This window comes from Aethalodelphis obliquidens, unplaced genomic scaffold (assembly GCF_003676395.1).
Source record: "Aethalodelphis obliquidens isolate GAN/ISIS:26980383/991018 unplaced genomic scaffold, ASM367639v1 scaffold22, whole genome shotgun sequence".
Lineage (NCBI taxonomy): Eukaryota > Metazoa > Chordata > Mammalia > Artiodactyla > Delphinidae > Aethalodelphis > Aethalodelphis obliquidens.
Genome location: NW_020837966.1, coordinates 3,594,886 through 3,612,999, shown reverse-complemented (window position 1 = coordinate 3,612,999; position 18,114 = coordinate 3,594,886). Strand labels below are relative to the sequence as shown.

At 43.4% G+C, this 18,114-nt stretch overlaps 1 protein-coding gene across 1 annotated transcript in view; it reads right to left on the bottom strand.

Annotated features, from left to right (window-relative positions):
* The window catches only part of CACNA2D3 (calcium voltage-gated channel auxiliary subunit alpha2delta 3), an 899,902-nt gene that overhangs the window by 477,722 nt on the left and 404,066 nt on the right, over positions 1-18,114 (bottom strand). Inside the window, exon 11 of the mRNA XM_027121113.1 lies at positions 16,128-16,241. Within this exon, the coding sequence (XP_026976914.1) occupies positions 16,128-16,241 (114 nt within the window). The remainder of the gene's footprint in view (positions 1-16,127; positions 16,242-18,114) is intronic.

Sequence of the window (18,114 nt, the reverse complement as noted above, 5' to 3'; positions counted from 1 at the left end):
GTAGCACATCATCTTTAATTCTGAACAACACTACAAGGAATTGGCACATGAAATTACCTCCATTTTACACAGATGGGGGGGAAACAGATTTGTCAGCATCCAGATACCTCCCTCTTTCCTTTAGGCAGCACTGCTTCCCTACCCCTGCCTACTCCCCAGGGGCCCTATTCAGTAGTCTAAGAGAAACAAAAATGCAGAAAATAAGAACTTGACATGTCAATAGCCTGCAAATGATGTTGAACTTATTCATCAAGCTTCCACTTATTGCTGGGTGTGCCAGTTAATAAGCTAATGTGTCTCGCCACCAAATTCCCTGGGCTCTGTGACTGGGGCTGGAGCTCTGCAAACCACATTTCTGCTTTGGCAGCTGTTTCCAGTGAGGCTCTGCCAAAAAGGTCAGTGTTGGGGAGGCCGCAAGGATGAAGGAAGGAGAAGGAACTTGCTCCCTCCGAGTGCTCGCTCTTGGCTTCCTGGCCCCATTACCATCACTCCAGTGAGGCCTCTTCACCCCGGTAGGGGCGGTTCATTCCAACAGCAGTGAATGAATCCAGTTTGCAGTGTTCCCAACACTCACAGAATCCATTTCATTGCATCCCCCTCAGAGACCCCAGAACCCCCTCCTCAAGAGTCTGGATCCTGGCCGCACAGGACCCTCCTCTGGGTTCAGAGACCCCGGCACCTTCAAGCCGGTGTGTCCTCTTCAGAGGTCTGGGTCCTAGCCCTTTGAGTCCTCTCCTCCCAGCTTCTAAGTTTTAATAATGACCTTCTCTTCCCCTCTCCTCTTCTGCCCTCCCCCACCAGCCACAGGGGTGGCAGCTTTTTCCTGCAGTTGCTACTGCCATGATATCCTAGACTGTTTGTCCTTTCTGCTTAATGATTCTTAATATTAAATACTCTTTGCTAAAATAACTAGTGGATTTCTGTTCCCGATTGGACCCTGCCTGATCCACGGGGCACATAACCCAGGCGAATGGCATTTCTCAGTGGCCCCAGCTTCCCTGAGCAGAGGAGGGTCTATGAGCCACCTATCAAAACGCTAATTCTAGGGCTAGGCCTGCAGAGAATGGAACCTAGGAAACATTTTTAGCAAGTCCCCCCAACCACGAACCCCTCAGTTTTGGGGCACAGGTGTGAACAGTCTGATGTGGATGACGATCAAAGACCCCGCAGCTTCAGAGTGGTGGGCTTCTGGGCTAGTGGCTTAATCCCTCTGAGCCTGAGTTCCCTCAGCTATGACATAAGACTGGTAATAAAGAGTGTCTACCCATAGGGCAGAACTAAGAATGAAATGAGAAAAGCAAGCGAACTGTGTGACTCTGCACCCAGCACGGGGAGCAGGGAGGGACAGCCATTTCCAGGAGGATGGGGCTGTTACTTGGGAATGTGCACTGTCTCCCGCCTGCCTTCAGAAGACAGCGGAGCCTGGGTGGAGGCCAAGGCCCCCACTCTGAGCCCACCAACAGGAACAGCACCGGTGGCAGTGGGGCAGGTGCCCACGCGGTTGTTCTGAGACCCAGACAAGAAGTGCTTTTTCAATGGCTGGCAGCAGGCACGCATCACTAGGCTTCGTTCCTAACTTGTCTCGTCATGTTCTTCTTGTGGAGTCACAAGATGTCTAATAGCAGCAGAAGTAATTAAAACTAAACCGGGAGGCAGCGAACCGTTTCGACTCTCCCTTCAGCGGTGAGGAGGGCCTGCATGAGCTCTTACCACGGTGACTGGAAATGTCTTTTCCTGTCATACCACTGACTGACCACGAGAAATGAATGTTCCTGCTATTTTTCTAAGACAGCTGTAGGATTGATCACCCTTGAGAAAATACAGCAACGACACAAACTCACCCAAAACTTTCAGACCAAAGGTGACTTCAGTTAAGGAGGGAGAGGGAGGGAGGGAGGGAGGAAGGGGACAGAGAAATGTAACCACCAGACTGAGCCCTGAAGTAAAGCAGCAGTAAGAAATAGGCGCATCTGGGAACTTTCATAGGAAGTTTAAAAAGTCTACTACCTAGACCACCCTCTATTGAAATTATTTACAATGAGGAGAGCCAGTACCCAAACCACATGCCCAGCCCAGGGCCACGCCTCATAGGTTGACTCCTGTACATCAGCCAGAGAAAGCTTCTGACGACAACCCGCTCGTGCCTTGCCTCTGCTCAAGAGCCTGCCATGGCTCCCCACTAGCCTTGTAGCACAATCCCAACTCCTTCTGTGCCCATCAAAGGCCAGAGGAGCTGGCCCTGCCTGTCCTACTAGTACCCCACCACCCATGTCACTGCCCCCGGCCCACCAGGCTCAGCCAGCGGCTCTTTACCCAGCTCCTCACACACACCCAACTTCTGCTCCTCAGGGCCTTTGAAAATACTGTTCCCTTCACCATTCCACACTCAGCTCCTTTCCCCACATGTACTCTGTTTGGAGAGGGCTCCCCTGGCCACCCCATTACTCTGTCTCTGGCCCTTGCTTGTCTCCTTCAGAAGATTTATCATAGTTTCTAATTATTGGTCTTCTCACTTGTTATCTGTGATGTTATCTGCTCTGTGAGATCTCCTTGGAGCCTACACGTCAGCCCCATACGCCTTGGCTCTGATACAGTGACCTGGGACACAGAGGGCCTTCAGTAAAAATCTGTTGAATGAATGAATTACTGCCCCCCCATTTGGCTACTCCCCGTTATATCCCCTTCCAACAGCCTCTGCCACTTTCAGCCCCCACCTTAATCTGGTTCTATGGGATGAAGAATGACAGAGCCAGAGTGCAGGCGGGTGGGAGGAGAATATCGAGATCCCTCCTCTATGAGCAGTGGGACTTAACTCCTTTCCCAGCTGCCTGTGGTCTTGGGAAAAATCCCTCTCCTCTCAACTGGCTCAAAGGAAGGCTAAAAAAAAGCTTTGTAAAATCCTTTGAATGTCAAAGGGAATAATGTAGTTTAGAAAAAAAGAAAGAACAACAACTTCCTTCCAAATCACTTAAGATTATTTAAAGGTTGCACTCTGAAAAAGATAAGCCCTCGGAGACGAGGGTAAGATGACGGAAGAGTAAGACGCGGAGATCACCTTCCTCCCCACAGATACACCAGAAATACATCTACACGTGGAAAAACTCCTACAGAATACCTACTGAACACAGGCAAAAGACCTCAGACCTCCCAAAAGGCAAGAAACTCCCCACGTACCTGGGTAGGGCAAAAGAAAGAAGAATAAACAGAGACAAAAGAATACGTACGGGACCTGCATGAGTGGGAGGGAGCCGTGAAGGAGGAAAGGTTTCCACACGCTAGGAAGCCCCTTCGCAGGCGGAGACTGCGGGTGGCGGAGGGGGAAAGCTTCGGAGCCGCGAAGGACAGCACAGCAACAGGGGTGCGGAGAGCAAAGCAAAGAAATTCCCGCACAGAGGATCGGTGCCCACCGGCACGCATCAGCCCGAGAAGCTTGTCTGCTCACCCGCCGGGGCGGGCGGGGCTGGGAGCTGGGGCTCCGGCTTCGGTCGGAGCGCAGGGAGAGGACTGGGGCTGGCGGCGTGAACACAGCCTGCAGGGGGTTAGTACACCACTAACTGAGGGAGTCCGGGGGAAAGTCTGGACCGGCCAAAGAGGCAAGAGACTTTTTCTTCCCTCTTTGTTTCCTGGTGCGAGAGGAGAGGGGATTAAGAGCGCTGTTTAAAGGAGTTCCAGAGACTGGAGTGAGCCGCGGCTAATAGTGCGGACCCCAGAGACAGGCATGAGAAGCTAAAGCTGCTGCTGCCGCCACCAAGAAGCCTGTGTGTGAGCACAGGTCACTCTCCACACCCCGCTTCCAGGGAGCCTGTGCAGCCCACCACTGCCAGGGTCCCAGGATCCAAGGACAACTTCCCCGGGAGAACGCACGGCGCGCCTCAGGCTGGTGCAACGTCATGCTGGCCTCTGCCACCGCAGATTCGCCCCGCACTCCGTGCCCCTCCCTCCCCCATGGCCTGAGTGAGCCAGAGTCCCCGAATCAGCGGCTCCCTTAACCCCGTCCTATCTGAGCGAAGAACAGAAGCCCTCCGGTGACCTACACGCAGAGGCGGGGCCAATTCCAAAGCTGAGCCCCTGGGAGCTGTGAGAACAAAGAAGAGAACGGGAAATCTCTCCCAGCAGCCGCAGAAGCAGCGGAATAAAGCTCCACAATCAACTTGATGTACCCTGCATCTGTGGAATACATGAATAGACAACGAGTAATCCCAAATTGAGGAGGTGGACTCTGAAAGCAAGATTTATGATTTTTTCCCTGTTTCCTCTTTTTGTGAGTGTGTATGTGTATGCTTCTGTGTGAGATTTTGTCTGTATAGCTTTGCTTCCACCATTTGTCCTAGAGTTCTATCCGTCCGTTTTTTTTTCTTTTTAAAAAAAATTCTGTTCTTAATAATTATTTTTTATTTTAATAACTTTATTTTATTTTATCTTACTTTATTTTATTTTATCTTCTTTCTTTCTTTCTGTCCTTCCCTCCTCCCTCCCTCCCTCCCTCCTTTCTTTCTTCCTTCCTTCCTTCCTTTATTTCTTCCTTCTACTAATTCTTTCTTTCTACTTTTTCTCCCTTTTATTCTGAGCCGTGTGGATGAAAGGCTCTTGGTGCTACAGCCAGGAGTCACTGCTGTACCCCTGAGGTGGGAGAGCCAACTTCAGGACACTGGTCCACAAGAGACCACCCAGCTCCACGTAATATCAAACAGCGAAAATCTCCCAGAGATCTCCATCTCAACACCAGCAACCAATTCACTCAAAGACCAGCAAGCTACAGTGCTGGACATCCTATGCCAAACAACTAGGAAGACAGGAACACAACCCCACCCATTAGCAGAGAGGCTGCCTAAAATCATAATAAGCCCACAGACACTCCAAAACACACCACCAGACGTGGACCTGCCCACCAGAAATTCATGATCCAGCCTCATCCACCAGAACACAGACACTACTCCCCTCCACCACGAGGCCTACACAACCCACTGAACCAAGTTTAGCCACTGGGGACAGACACCAAAAACAACAGGAACTACGAACCTGCACCTGCAAAAAGGGGACCCCAAACACAGTAAGATAAGCAAAATGAGAAGACAGAAAAACACAGAGCAAATGAAGGAGAAAGATAAAAACCCACCAGCACTAACAAATGAAGAGGAAATAGGCAGTCTACCTGAAAAAGAATTCAGAATAATGATAGTAAAGATGATCCAAAATCTTGGAAATAGAATAGACAAAATGCAAGAAACATTTAACAAGGACCTAGAAGAACTAAAGATGAAACAAGCAATGATGAACAGCACAATAAATGAAATTCAAAATACTCTAGAAGGGATCAATAGCAGAATAACTGAGGCAGAAGAACGGATAAGTGACCTGGAAGACAAAATAGTGGAAATAACTACTGCAGAGCAGAATAAAGAAAAAAGAAAGAAAAGAACTAAGGACAGGCTCAGAGACCTCTACGAAAACATTAAATGCACCAACATTCGAATTATAAGGGTTCAGAAGAAGAGAAAAAGAAAGAGACTGAGATAATATTTGAACAGATTATAGTTGAAAACTTCCCTAATATGGGAAAGGAAAAAGTTAATCAACTCCAGGAAGCGCCAAGAGTCCCATACAGGATAAATCCAAGGAGAAACACGCCAAGACACATATTAATCAAGCTGTCAAAAATTAAATACAAAGAAAACATATTAAAAGCAGCAAAGGAAAAACAACAAATAACACACAAGGGAATCCCCATAAGGTTAACAGCTGATCTTTCAGCAGAAACTCTGCAAGCCAAAAGGGACTGGCAGGACATATTTAAAGTGATAAAGAAGAAAAACCTGCAACCAAGATTACTCTACCCAGCAAGGATCTCATTCAGATTTGATGGAGAAATTAAAACTTTACAGACAAGCAAAAGCTGAGAGAGTTCAGCACCACTAAAGCAGCTTTACAACAAATGCTAAAGGAACTTCTCTAGGCAAGAAACACAAGAGAAAGAAAAGACCTAAAATAAAGAACCCAAAACAATTAAGAAAATGGGAATAGGAACATACATATCGATAATTACCTTAAATGTAAATGGACTAAATGCTCCCACCAAAAGAAACAAATTGGCTGAATGGATACAAAAGCAAGACCCATATATATGCTGTCTACAAGAGACCAACTTCAGACCTAGAGACACATACAGACTGAAAGTGAGGGGATGGAAAAAGATATTCCATGCAAATGGAAACCAAAAGAAAGCTGGAGTAGAAATTCTCATATCAGACAAAATAGACTTTAAAATAAAGACTATTAAAAGAGACAAAGAGGGACACTACATAATGATCAAGGGATCGATCCAAGGTATAAAAATTACAAATATTTATGCAGCCAACATAGGAGCACCTCAATACATTAGGCAAATACTAACAGCCATAAAAGGGGAAATCGACAGTAACACATTCATAGTAGGGGACTTTAACACCCCAGTTTCACCAATGGACAGATCATCCAAAATGAAAATAAATAAGGAAACACAAGCTTTAAATGATACATTAAACGAGATGGACTTAATTGGTATTTATAGGACATTCCATCCAAAAACAACAGAATACACATTTTCTCAAGTGCTCATGGAACATTCTCCAGGATAGATCATATCTTGGGTCACAAATCAAGCCTTGGTAAATTTAAGAAAATTGAAATTGTATCAAGTATCTTTTCCGACCACAACCCTATGAGACTAGGTATCAATTACAGGAAAAGATCTGTATAAAGTACAAACACGTGGAGGCTAAACAATAGACTACTTCATAACGAAGTGATCACTGAAGAAATCAAAGAGGAAATCAAAAAACACCTAGAAACAAATGACAATGGAGACACGACGACCCAAAACCTATGGGATGCAGCAAAAGCAGTTCTAAGAGGGAAGTTTATAGCAATACAATCCTAACTTAAGTAACAGGAAACATCTCGAATAAACAACCTAAACTTGCACCTAAAGCAATTAGAGAAAGAAGAACAAAAAAAGCCCAAAGTTAGCAGAAGGAAAGAAATCATACAAATCAGATCAGAAATAAATGAAATGAAATGAAGGAAACGATAGCAAAGATCAAGAAAACTAAAAGCTGGTTCTTTGAGAAGATAAACAAAATTGATAAACCATTAGCCAGACTCATCAAGAAAAGAAGGGAGAAGACTCAAGTCAATAGAATTAGAAATGAAAAAGGAGAAGTAACAACTGACACTGCAGAAATACAAAAGATCAAGAGAGATTACTACAAGCACCTCTATGCCAATAAAATGGACAACCTGGAAGAAATGTACAAATTCTTAGAAATGCACAACCTGCCAAAACTGAATCAGGAAGAAATAGAAAATATGAACAGACCAAACACAAGCACTGAAATTGAAACTGTGATTAAAAATCTTCCAACAAACAAAAGCCCAGGACCAGATGGCTTCACAGGCGAATTCTATCAAACATTTAGAGAAGAGCTAACACCTATCCTTCTCAAACTCTTTCAAAATATAGCAGAGGGAGGAACACCCCCAAACTCATTCTACAAGGCCACCATCACCTTGATACCAAAACCAGACAAGGATGTCACAAAGAAAGAAAACTACAGGCCAATATCACTGTTGAACAGAGATGCAAAAATCCTCAACAAAATATTAGCAAACAGAATCCAACAGCACATTAAAAGGATCACACACCATGATCAAGTGGGGTTTATTCCAGGAATGCAAGGATTCTTCAATATACGCAAATCAATCAACGTGATACACCATATTAACAAATTGAAGGAGAACAACCATATGATCATCTCAATAGATGCAGAGAAAGCTTTCGACAAAATTCAACACCCATTTATGATTAAAAACCCTGCAGAAAGCAGGCATACAGGGAACTTTCCTCAACATATTAAAGGCCATATATGAGAAACCCAACCGCAACATTGTCCTCAATGGTGAAAAACTGAAAGCATTTCCACTAAGATCAGGAACAAGACAGGGTTGCTGACTCTCACGACTCTTATTCAACATAGTTTTAGCCACAGCAATCAGAGAAGAAAAGGAAATAAACGGAGTCCAAATCGGAAAAGTAGAAATAAAGCTGTCACTGTTTGTAGATGACATGATACTATACATAGAGAATCCTATGCTATCAGAAAACTACTAGAGGTAATCAATGAATTTGGTAAAGTTGCAGGATACAAAATTAATGCACAGAAATCTCTGGCATTCCTATACACTAATGATAAAAAATCTGAAAGTGAAATCAAGAAAACACTCCCATTTACCATTGCAACAAAAAGAATAAAATATTGAGGAGTAAACCTACCTAAGGAGATAAAAGACCTGTATGAAAATTATAAGACACTGATGAAAGAAATTAAAGATGATACAAATAGATGGAGAGATGTACCATGCTCTTGGATTGGAAGAATCAACATTGTGAAAATGACTCTACTACCCAAAGCAATCTACAGATTCAATGCAATCCCTATCAAACTACCACTGGCATTTTTCACAGAACTAGAACAAAAAATTTCACAATTTGTATGGAAACACAAAAGACCCCGAATAGCCAAATCAATCTTGAGAACGAAAAACGGAGCTAGAAGAATCAGGCTCCCTGACTTTGGACTATACTACAAAGCTACAGTAATCAAGACAGTATGGTACTGGCACAAAAACAGAAAGATACATCAATGGAACAGGATAGAAATCCCAGAGATAAACCCACGCACATATGGTCACCTTATCTTTGATAAAGGAGGCATGAATGCACAGTAGAGAAAGGACAGCCTCTTCAATAAGTGGTGCTGGGAAAACTGGACAGGTACATGTAAAAGTATGAGATTAGATCACTCCCTAACACCATACACAAAAATAAGCTCAAAATGGATTAACGACCTAAATGTAAGGCCAGAAACTATCAAACTCTTAGAGGAAAACATAGGCAGAACACTCTATGACATAAGTCACAGCAAGATCCTTTTTGACCCACCTCCTAGAGAAATGGAAATAAAAACAAAAATAAACAAATGAGACCTAATGAAACTTCAAAGCTTTTGCACAGCAAAGGAAACCATAAACAAGACAAAAAGACAACCCTCAGAATGGGAGAAAATATTTGCAAATGAAGCATCTGACAAAGGATTAATCTCCAAAATTCAAAAGCAGCTTATGCAGCTCAATTAAAAAAAAAAAAAAACAAACCAAATCCAAAAATGGGCAAAAGACCTTAATCGACATTTCTCCAAAGAAGATATACAGACTGCCAGCAAACATATGAAAGAATCCTCAACATCATTAATCATTAGAGAAATGCAAATCAAAACTACAATGAGATATCATGTCACACCAGTCAGTATGGCCATCATCAAAAAATCTAGAAACAATAAATGCTGGAGAGGGTGTGGAGAAAAGGGAACCCTCTTGCACTGCTGGTGGGAATGTGAATTGGTACAGCCACTATGGGGAACAGTATGGAAGTTCCTTAAAAAACTAAAAATAGAACTACCATATGACCCAGCAATCCCACTACTGGGCATATACCCTGAGAAAACCATAATTCAAAAAGAGTCATGTACCAAAATGTTCATTGCAGCTCTATTTACAATCGCCCGGAGATGGAAACAACGTAAGTGTCTGTCATCAGATGAATGGATAAAGAAGATGTAGCCCATATATACAATGGAATATTACTCATCCATAAAAAGACATGAAATTGAGCTATTTGTAATGAGGTGGATGGACCTAGAGTCTGTCATACAGAGTTAAGTAAGTCACAAAGAGAAAGACAAATACTGTATGCTAACACATATATATGGAATTTAAGAAAAAAAAAATGTCATGAAGAAACTAGCGGTAAAACGGGAATAAAGACACAGACCTACTAGAGAATGAACTTGAGGATATGGGGAGGGGAAGGGTAAGCTGTGACAAAGCGAGAGAGTGGCATGTACATATATATACACTACCAAACGTAAAATAGATAGCTAGTGAGAAGCAGCCGCATAGCACAGGGAGATCAGCTCAGTGCTTTGTGACCACCTAGAGGAGTGGGATAGGGAGGGTGGGAGGGAGGGAGACGCAACAGGGACGAGATATGGGAACATATGTATATGTATAAGTGATTCACTTTGTTATAAAGCAGAAACGAACATGCCATTGTAAAGCAATTATACTCCAATAAAGATGTAAAAAAAAAAAAAAAGATAAACCCTCACTCCTCACTCAGCTCAGGAATTTTGCTCTCCAGAGTGGCACCTGTGCCCGGAAAGATGACGAGAGAGGGATTCCTAGGCTTTCCAAAATCACCCCAGAGCTACCGAGGCAGAGCTAAGTCTTTCAGTACCTCTGAGGCCACTAGGATACGGTGGGATTGAGGCTTTAGCTTCCAAATTGTGCAAAGGGAGGAAGGCCTGTGGCAAAACTCCCAAGAGAGCCCCTTCTTAGAGATCGATGTGATACCAGTTCAAAGGACACAGATTTCCAACAGTTCCCAAAAGTGCTCCAAAGCCAGGACCCCAAACCATTCTATGATCAAGGGCTTCCCTTTAACCCCACACCAAGAGCTGCTTGTGTCCACCCCTCCTTGTAGCCCCACCAGGCGTCTTCCAAGGCCCCCGAGTCCTGGTTTTCTCTTGAGGGGCCTCACAGCTACCACCTCCACTTTTGTTTGGGAGGTAACAAAACAGACAACACTCAACTGAAGTAGCATTCACCTTTGAGGTTGCCCTGTGCTTTTAGAAGAGGAAAATCATTTAGGTGCACCCCGACAGCCTCGTCCTAAGGCTGCACAACTGGCTTTCCTCTTACTCTCTGCGTGCAGCCCCAGTGGGTTTAGCAACTATTTAGCAACAGACGACATATAATCAAATGGGTATAACTGTGTTACAATAATACTTTGTTTACAGACAGTAAAATTTTAATGTCATATAATTTTCACAAGTCATAAAATATTCTTCTCCTTTAGCTTTTTTTTTACCCCATTTAAAAATGTAAAAATTATTCCTAGCTCAAGGACTGCCCAAAGCAGGCAGTAGGCCATAGTTTGCCGACCTCTTTTTAAAATCTCTAACTTATCAATTTCTTACCTATCCACTCTGTCTTACACATCAGGGGAGGTAATGATTAATAATTCTGTGACCTTTCTCTTTTTTTTTTTTTTTTTTTTAGTTCACTTGAAAGAGCAACTATATAAATGGCAGGTATAGCCATTTTTCTAATTTAAATGTAGAAATGTAGGCAGCTTTATTTCTTAAGTAGATCCTGGAATGAGTCCCTTTCATACTAAGGAGTTCATATTTTATTCCAAGTGTGTAAGCTGCCATGAAGCCACTAACCAATGTATATTAGGCAAAAGTAAATGGCATCCAATAAACGAATAAAGAGCTCCTCATTTCTGTTCCCAGAAATAACATGCTGGCAAGGGACACACTGCATAGGCAATCATGATATCGCCTTCACAGACTCATAGTTAAATCACCAGTAATGGCTTCCTTCTTCCAACTCATTCTATGTTTTATTAAGCAGTTGCCTCGCACAAGGCCCTGATTAGGAAGCATTAAAACGTGATACCCGGGGCTTCCCTGGTGGCGCAGTGGTTGGGAGTCTGCCTGCCGATGCGGGGGACATGGGTTCCTGCCCCGGTCCGGGAGGATCCCACATGCCGCGGAGCGGCTGGGCCTGTGAGCCATGGCCGCTGAGCCTGCGCGTCCAGAGCCCGTGCTCCGCGGCAGGAGAGGCCACAACAGTGAGAGTCCCATGTACCGCAAAAAAACAAACCAAAAAAACATGATACCCACAAGTGCTCCCCTGGCCTGCTCCCCATTTCCTTCTCCTTTCCTTTCTTGGAACCCAACTGCCAAACTGTAAGGAAGTCCAGGCTACTGTACTGAAGAGAGAGGACTCACAGGGTCACCTGGAGGATTAGACACCGCATGGAAAGAAAGCCCTCAGGGAAGAGAACCAAGGCAGCTCTGCCAGGCTCACACATGAACACAGCTTCCTCAGTGACTTCACTGGACACCACAGGGAGCAGACCCAACCGCCCAGTTAACCCACAGAATTGCAAGAAATAATAGATGGTTATTTTAAACCACTAAGTTTGGAGATGTTTCATAGCATTGCTACCATGAAATGATTCTCTTTCCTTTCTACCTTCACCTTGTTTCTTCTAATATTGATAGTTTTCTATTGCTGCATAAAAAGTGACCACAAGTGCAGTGGCTTAAAATAGCACACGTTTGTTATCTTACAGTTTCTGTGGGTCATAAGTCTGGGCACAGCTTAGCTGAATCTTCTGTTCATTGTCTCACAAAGCTGCAATCAAGGTGTTGACTGGGTTGTGTTTTCAACTGGAGGCTCAACGGGGGAAGAATCTGCCTCCAAGCTCATTCAGGCCGTTCACAGGATTCATTTCCTTGTGGCTATAAGACGGAGGGTCCAGCTTTTTTCTGGCTGTTGGCTGGAGGCAGGCTGCCCCCAGTTCCTTGCCACATGGAATTCTCCAAACAGCTGCTAACTTCATCAAACCAGCAAGGAGAGTCTCCTGGCTCCAGGGAGTATCCAATCCCTCTTTCAAGGGTTTTCAATTAAGTAAAGCCCACTCCTGATAATATCCTTTTAGTTAGCTGAAAACCAGCTGACTTGAGACCTTGATTACATCTGCAAGATTCTCTAACCTTTACCATATTCTATTGGTTAGAAACAAGTCACAGGTGCAAACTACACTCAAGGTGAGGAGCTTATACAGGGTGTAAACACCAGTGGACAGGAATCATGAGACTACCCTTAAGTACTCAATGCTATACTTCTCAGCAGGGACACAATAGAGTGCATGGTGGTGGACTGATCAGAGATTCAGAATCTGTCCTCAAGAACTCACCAAACCAGTGAAAATGAAAACTAGGCCCAGAAGTGATTACAGTACTGGACATTAAGTTACACACTTCTCTTATACAGCTCTGAGGAAGTATAAAGTGTAGGACTCAGGTAAAGACAAGATGGCATCTGGCTGGAGAAGAAGAGGGAAAGCTTATGGCAGACCTAAGAGAAAGGAACAAATACCTAGAGGCTGGGTTAATCTAGAGCAGTGGTCCAGAACCCTACACCTATGGGTATGTAAAGAATTTAAGTGAAGTGGGCTGAGAGGAAATAATGGAGCATGATGGAGGCCATGGCCAAAAGGAGCAGGCATTTGCCATCTAAGGGAGCAGCCATTCCTCAGCTCCAGCCGTTTTTTGCCATATGAGAATGCTGGCTCCAACGTGCCATGTGTACCCCTTTATGAAACTAAAACTTTAAAATTTTATATTCTGTCTCCAGATTTTAAAATCATGATCAGTAATTGACAATTTTTTAAACAAAGTATGAGCCAAGAAACACATACCTGTGCACTGAATTTGACTGAGGGAACAGGCCCTCATAAAGGTAAACAGAGGGAAGCAGAAGTGGCAGAGCCCACCAAGTAACCAAACCCTATTCCTTGGGCTATTTCTGTGACAGTAGTTCCCAAGTGCAGTTCGCCCACCAGTAGCATCCACATCACCTGGGAACTTGTTAGAAATGGACATTCTCAAGCCCCACGAGACCTACTGAATCAGAATCTCTGGAGGTGAAGTGAGCAATCTGTGCTGGAACAAGCCCTCCAGATGATTCTCATCCTCACTCAAGTTTGAGAATCACTGTTTTATAGGAATCAGGTTCCAGCCTTAAGATCATTTTACTCTCTCCATTTCCTGTTTCTGTAATCCTGAAGATAGCCAACAACAGCATGACCCAACCCTCTACTAAGTAACATTCAAAACAATAGAGAAAAATGACAGCTTAGACATGACACAGCATCTCTTTAACACAGTGCTAAATCACATTGGGGTTTTATGTAAATTTATTACCTGCACCTTCACAGAGAAGTCATCAAGAAGAGAATGTATATGCATAAGAATGTCATGGAACTCTCCAGAACGGCGTAGGAGGGGAGGGATCCTCCTATTAATTTCTAATCATAGATAAAGGCCCTCTTGCTACAGAAAGAAAGTCTGCTTCTGCTTGATAATATTTTATAAGTAGATCAAACTGCTTCAATGTAATGTTGAAATTTCCAGGACCCTGGTTCCAATTAATCCAAGAAAGCACCTGGCCTGAAGTCAATATTGTTCCCTTGGAAAGATATGTTGAAATTTGTGTTTTGTCTGAAGAGTTATGACTTTGCAGCCTTCATCCTATGCCTCTCCCAGCAAGTAAGGATAGGATGTTTAAATTCTAATATTCCTGGGCTACAGCTATCCATCAAGTATCACCAAGCAAGAGGGATTCATATGATTCAGCACGAGTCTCACAAGATAATACATTCGGTATTAATGTAGCTGCTTATTAAAAGCCCCTTTTACTTCCTTCTTTTATTTAAGATGGTCCTAAATAATGTGAAATATCCTTCAACATGCTGTGAGATGTCACAGCATCTGTGAACATCTTATTTGACCACAAAATGTCCATGGCCCTACCCATGTTTACTAGTGCTGTGGCCTCCCCCCCAGGCCCCTCAGTCACTCAGCCACACCTCAGGGTTGTGCATTAGGTAGTGGCCATGCGCCCAGCGTTGTGCTGTGTGCTGCGGGGGTGCAAGCATAGCCAGCATCCTCCTCACTCTGCATCACATACATTTATCAGGAATTAACTCTGGCCTCTACGTGTCCCTGGAAATCATCACCTGAAATATCTCATTTAAAATCACCTTGTCCAATAGTGAACTTCCATCTTATTCAACAGTTGGACTCTAAAGTCAGTGCTTATTGTGGGAGCTGCATTCAGCCAAACTTATTCTTGGATCTCCCTCAGGCAGGTGCCATGCCAGAGTCCCACCTACTCTCAGCAAGCCCAGCACAGCTAGTTTTCCCTCCAGCTTCAGAAATGGTGGTTTTCTCTAAGGTTGAGCAATAGGGGAGGCATCCATTTGGGGACCATGTTGTACGAAATATATATGTATCTTTAAGCACCAGAATCATGCTTGGTGAGGTGAGATGCCTGTGCTAACAGAGACACATGGGGACCAAGAATGACTGAAAGAATGTGCAATGACTGCTCACGCTGACTCAAGGGTACATGCTTTCTGGATACAGCTGAGTGCACAGTTCTCATTTGTCTTCTGTTTCTTTTTGCCATGGGTGTGGTTAGTTCAATTCCCAGAAATTAAACATACAGAGTTGAAGAAGCAGAATGGACTTGGTCTAGATAGCCTCATGCCCCAACAGAAAGAGTCAGAGTAATGCCACTGGCACATAGGATAGGAAAGCGCCTTTGTGATACCCCCAGGATAACACCCTCTCTGACACACCTCTTTTTCTTGCTCATATTTCACCATTTAGTTGAGATAGTGATCACCAACTGCTAATCTGCTGATTGGTGTCCGCTTGAGGAACTTATTAAAAACACAGAACCCTGGGCCACACCCTCAGAGATTTTGATTCTGTTTAAGTGTACAATAGGATCCACAATTTAAAAGATCTCCATAGGGAATTCAAACTGGCTAACAGCTTGAGGAACTCTGGGTTAAGGCACTCAAAAGACCAAAAACCTTGATATCTGTCACTGATACCCTAACATATGTGTTTATCAGATAAATAAATGTTAGCTTGGAAACCAAAGAAAGAATTTGAATAGAGAACAAACAAGCTTTGACAAGAGCGAGGAACAGCACTGGGGGATGGAAAGGAGATTCTGGATGGTAATGAGGGCCCAGGAAGGAACGATAGGAACATCGAAACATAAAGGAGATGGCTGCAGGGCCACCATGGCTGCCTTCACCATTCTATAGATGCTGGGTCCAGCACGCAGCCCTGGCTCCATGGAAAACAAAGAGAAGCACTGTCCATTAAGGACAAAAGCATACTTCACAGCGAATCTCTTCACTGAACACACTGAACATGTCTTCATGGGTTTCTTCTCTGTGCCAAAGAAGTTTCACTTTGAAAACAAGAAAAGCCATAGTATTCAGTCTTGGTCAACCAGAAAACACAAGGCTGAGAAACCACAGGTCATCATGAGATTAAATCTACATGGGGTACTTATCCATGGACAATCTGGAGGTTACAATGCAATATAGATTCTCCACACGTGGCACTGCATGGACGCCATCAACATCGGCTTACCTTTCGATCTGGCCAATTGTATTTTGCAAAGATAGTGTCATAGGTGTCCACTGCCCCATCAGTGATGAGCATAATGGCCTGGCTGCAGATGCTTCCTTGTCCAGTGTGGTTGAACTGTGGGAAGAAATAAGTTCAAACTGAAAAACTCATCAGAGGGCTCTGTATATCCATGAGACTTCAGAAGCATGAGATCTTGGGCTTAGGAAGCCTCTTAAAATGAGAGCTCATTCTGCATCACCAAAAAGAACCTACAGGATAAGCCTTTCCCCACTTACGGATTTCCGTATTTGCTCTGAAAAGCTGGAACTAAATATGAACCACAGAAGAGAATTCCTAAAAACACACACAAGGCAGGAAGTGAGATTCTAGGACAGTTAACCTCCCTTATCTTCAAGCATGGATAACACTTCAGAATACAAGTCCAAAGGAGTTGGCACAACAACCTTTTAGAAACACATTTACTGGCAGCAGAATATGTGACAGGTAACATCTCTTTAAAACTCTAAATGAGTCTAGTTTGAATGAGTCTGATGGATGCAGACTGTGCTATGTAATAAAATCAAGGAGGTTTTGTACACATAGAGAATAAAGTCAGGAACGTGCCAATTCAGACTACACTGTAAGAACCCCATTTTTAGGGTTTGTTTTAAACATATATTTGTTAACATGTAACATTATATATTTGTTTATGTATGTTAGTATGTATAGCATGCTGAAATTCCAAGATTGTGCCCACTGGGGTACAAAACTCTAAATTTCAACTTTCAGTTTTACATAGCATTTCAAAAGTGCCCAGCCTTTGTGCGTGGTAGCTTGGGTGACCAGACTATGGTTGTCAGAGACTCCTGTCCTTCCCCTGAATCTGGTGAAGAATCCCCTTAATGAATGGTATTAATGCTACAATTCAATGCTACAAAGCAATGTCCTTTAAAAACCCTACAATTATATGACAATGGGGAACACACAAAACAACTTTAACCTTCAGTAGTGAAAACTCCCACCACTACAATCTGTGAAGTTTATTCATTTATTGTAAAATTATTTCCTAAGTGCCCACACAGCACTGAGGATGAAACACAAAAATCTCTTTGCTTGTGTAGTTTGTATTCTATTTGATGAGATACCAAAGAAAGTAAGTAAATTATGTTGTAAGTAAATTATGTTGTATGTTGGATAATGGTGATGCTAAGTCAAAAAAAAAAAAAAAAAAAAAAGCAAGAAAGGGGATAGAAAATGCAGAGGGCCAACTTTAGAAAAAATAGTCGGGGAAGACCTCAATGAGAAGGTGACATTTGAGTAATACCTGAAGGAGGTGAGCATCTGGGGTAAGGGCCTTTCAGAGAGAGCAAAGAGCATGTACAAAGGCATGGAGTGACAACGTACAGGCACGTTCAATATGTTGACCATGACACGAGGGAAGGATGGAGGCAGCCCTTGGATTTGCTGCTGGCTCCTGATGAACCAGAGCTAAGAAAGCACTCACACCGAAGAGTAACGCCCAGTCTCCATGAACTCAGAATACTACTGGAGAGTCTGAAGTTGCAGTAATTTGAAAGCAGATTGGATGAATGGATGGATGGATGGAATGAATTGCCTCATGGCTGTATTAGGACAACGCAAAACCAACTCAAAACATGCATGGAATACCATAGTACAGCAGAAAATACTCAAACACATCTCAGCACCACAAATTGGTGCCTAGGATAAGGTTTCTTTTCAGAATATCCTTTTCTCCATTTATAAGATGGCAATAATATGCTTATATGGTTGTTACAACACAGGTTATATGTTCATTATATGCTGGGCTACAAGTATTAACCTACTTAATCTTTACTACCCTCTGAGATAAGTACTATCATTAACCCCATTTGACAGGTGAGGAACAGAGACACAGAGAGATTAGCTATCTTGCCCAAGATCACACAGCTAATATCTGTCATAGCTGAGATCTGAACCCAGGCAGTCCGGCTCCAGAATCTACTCCCAG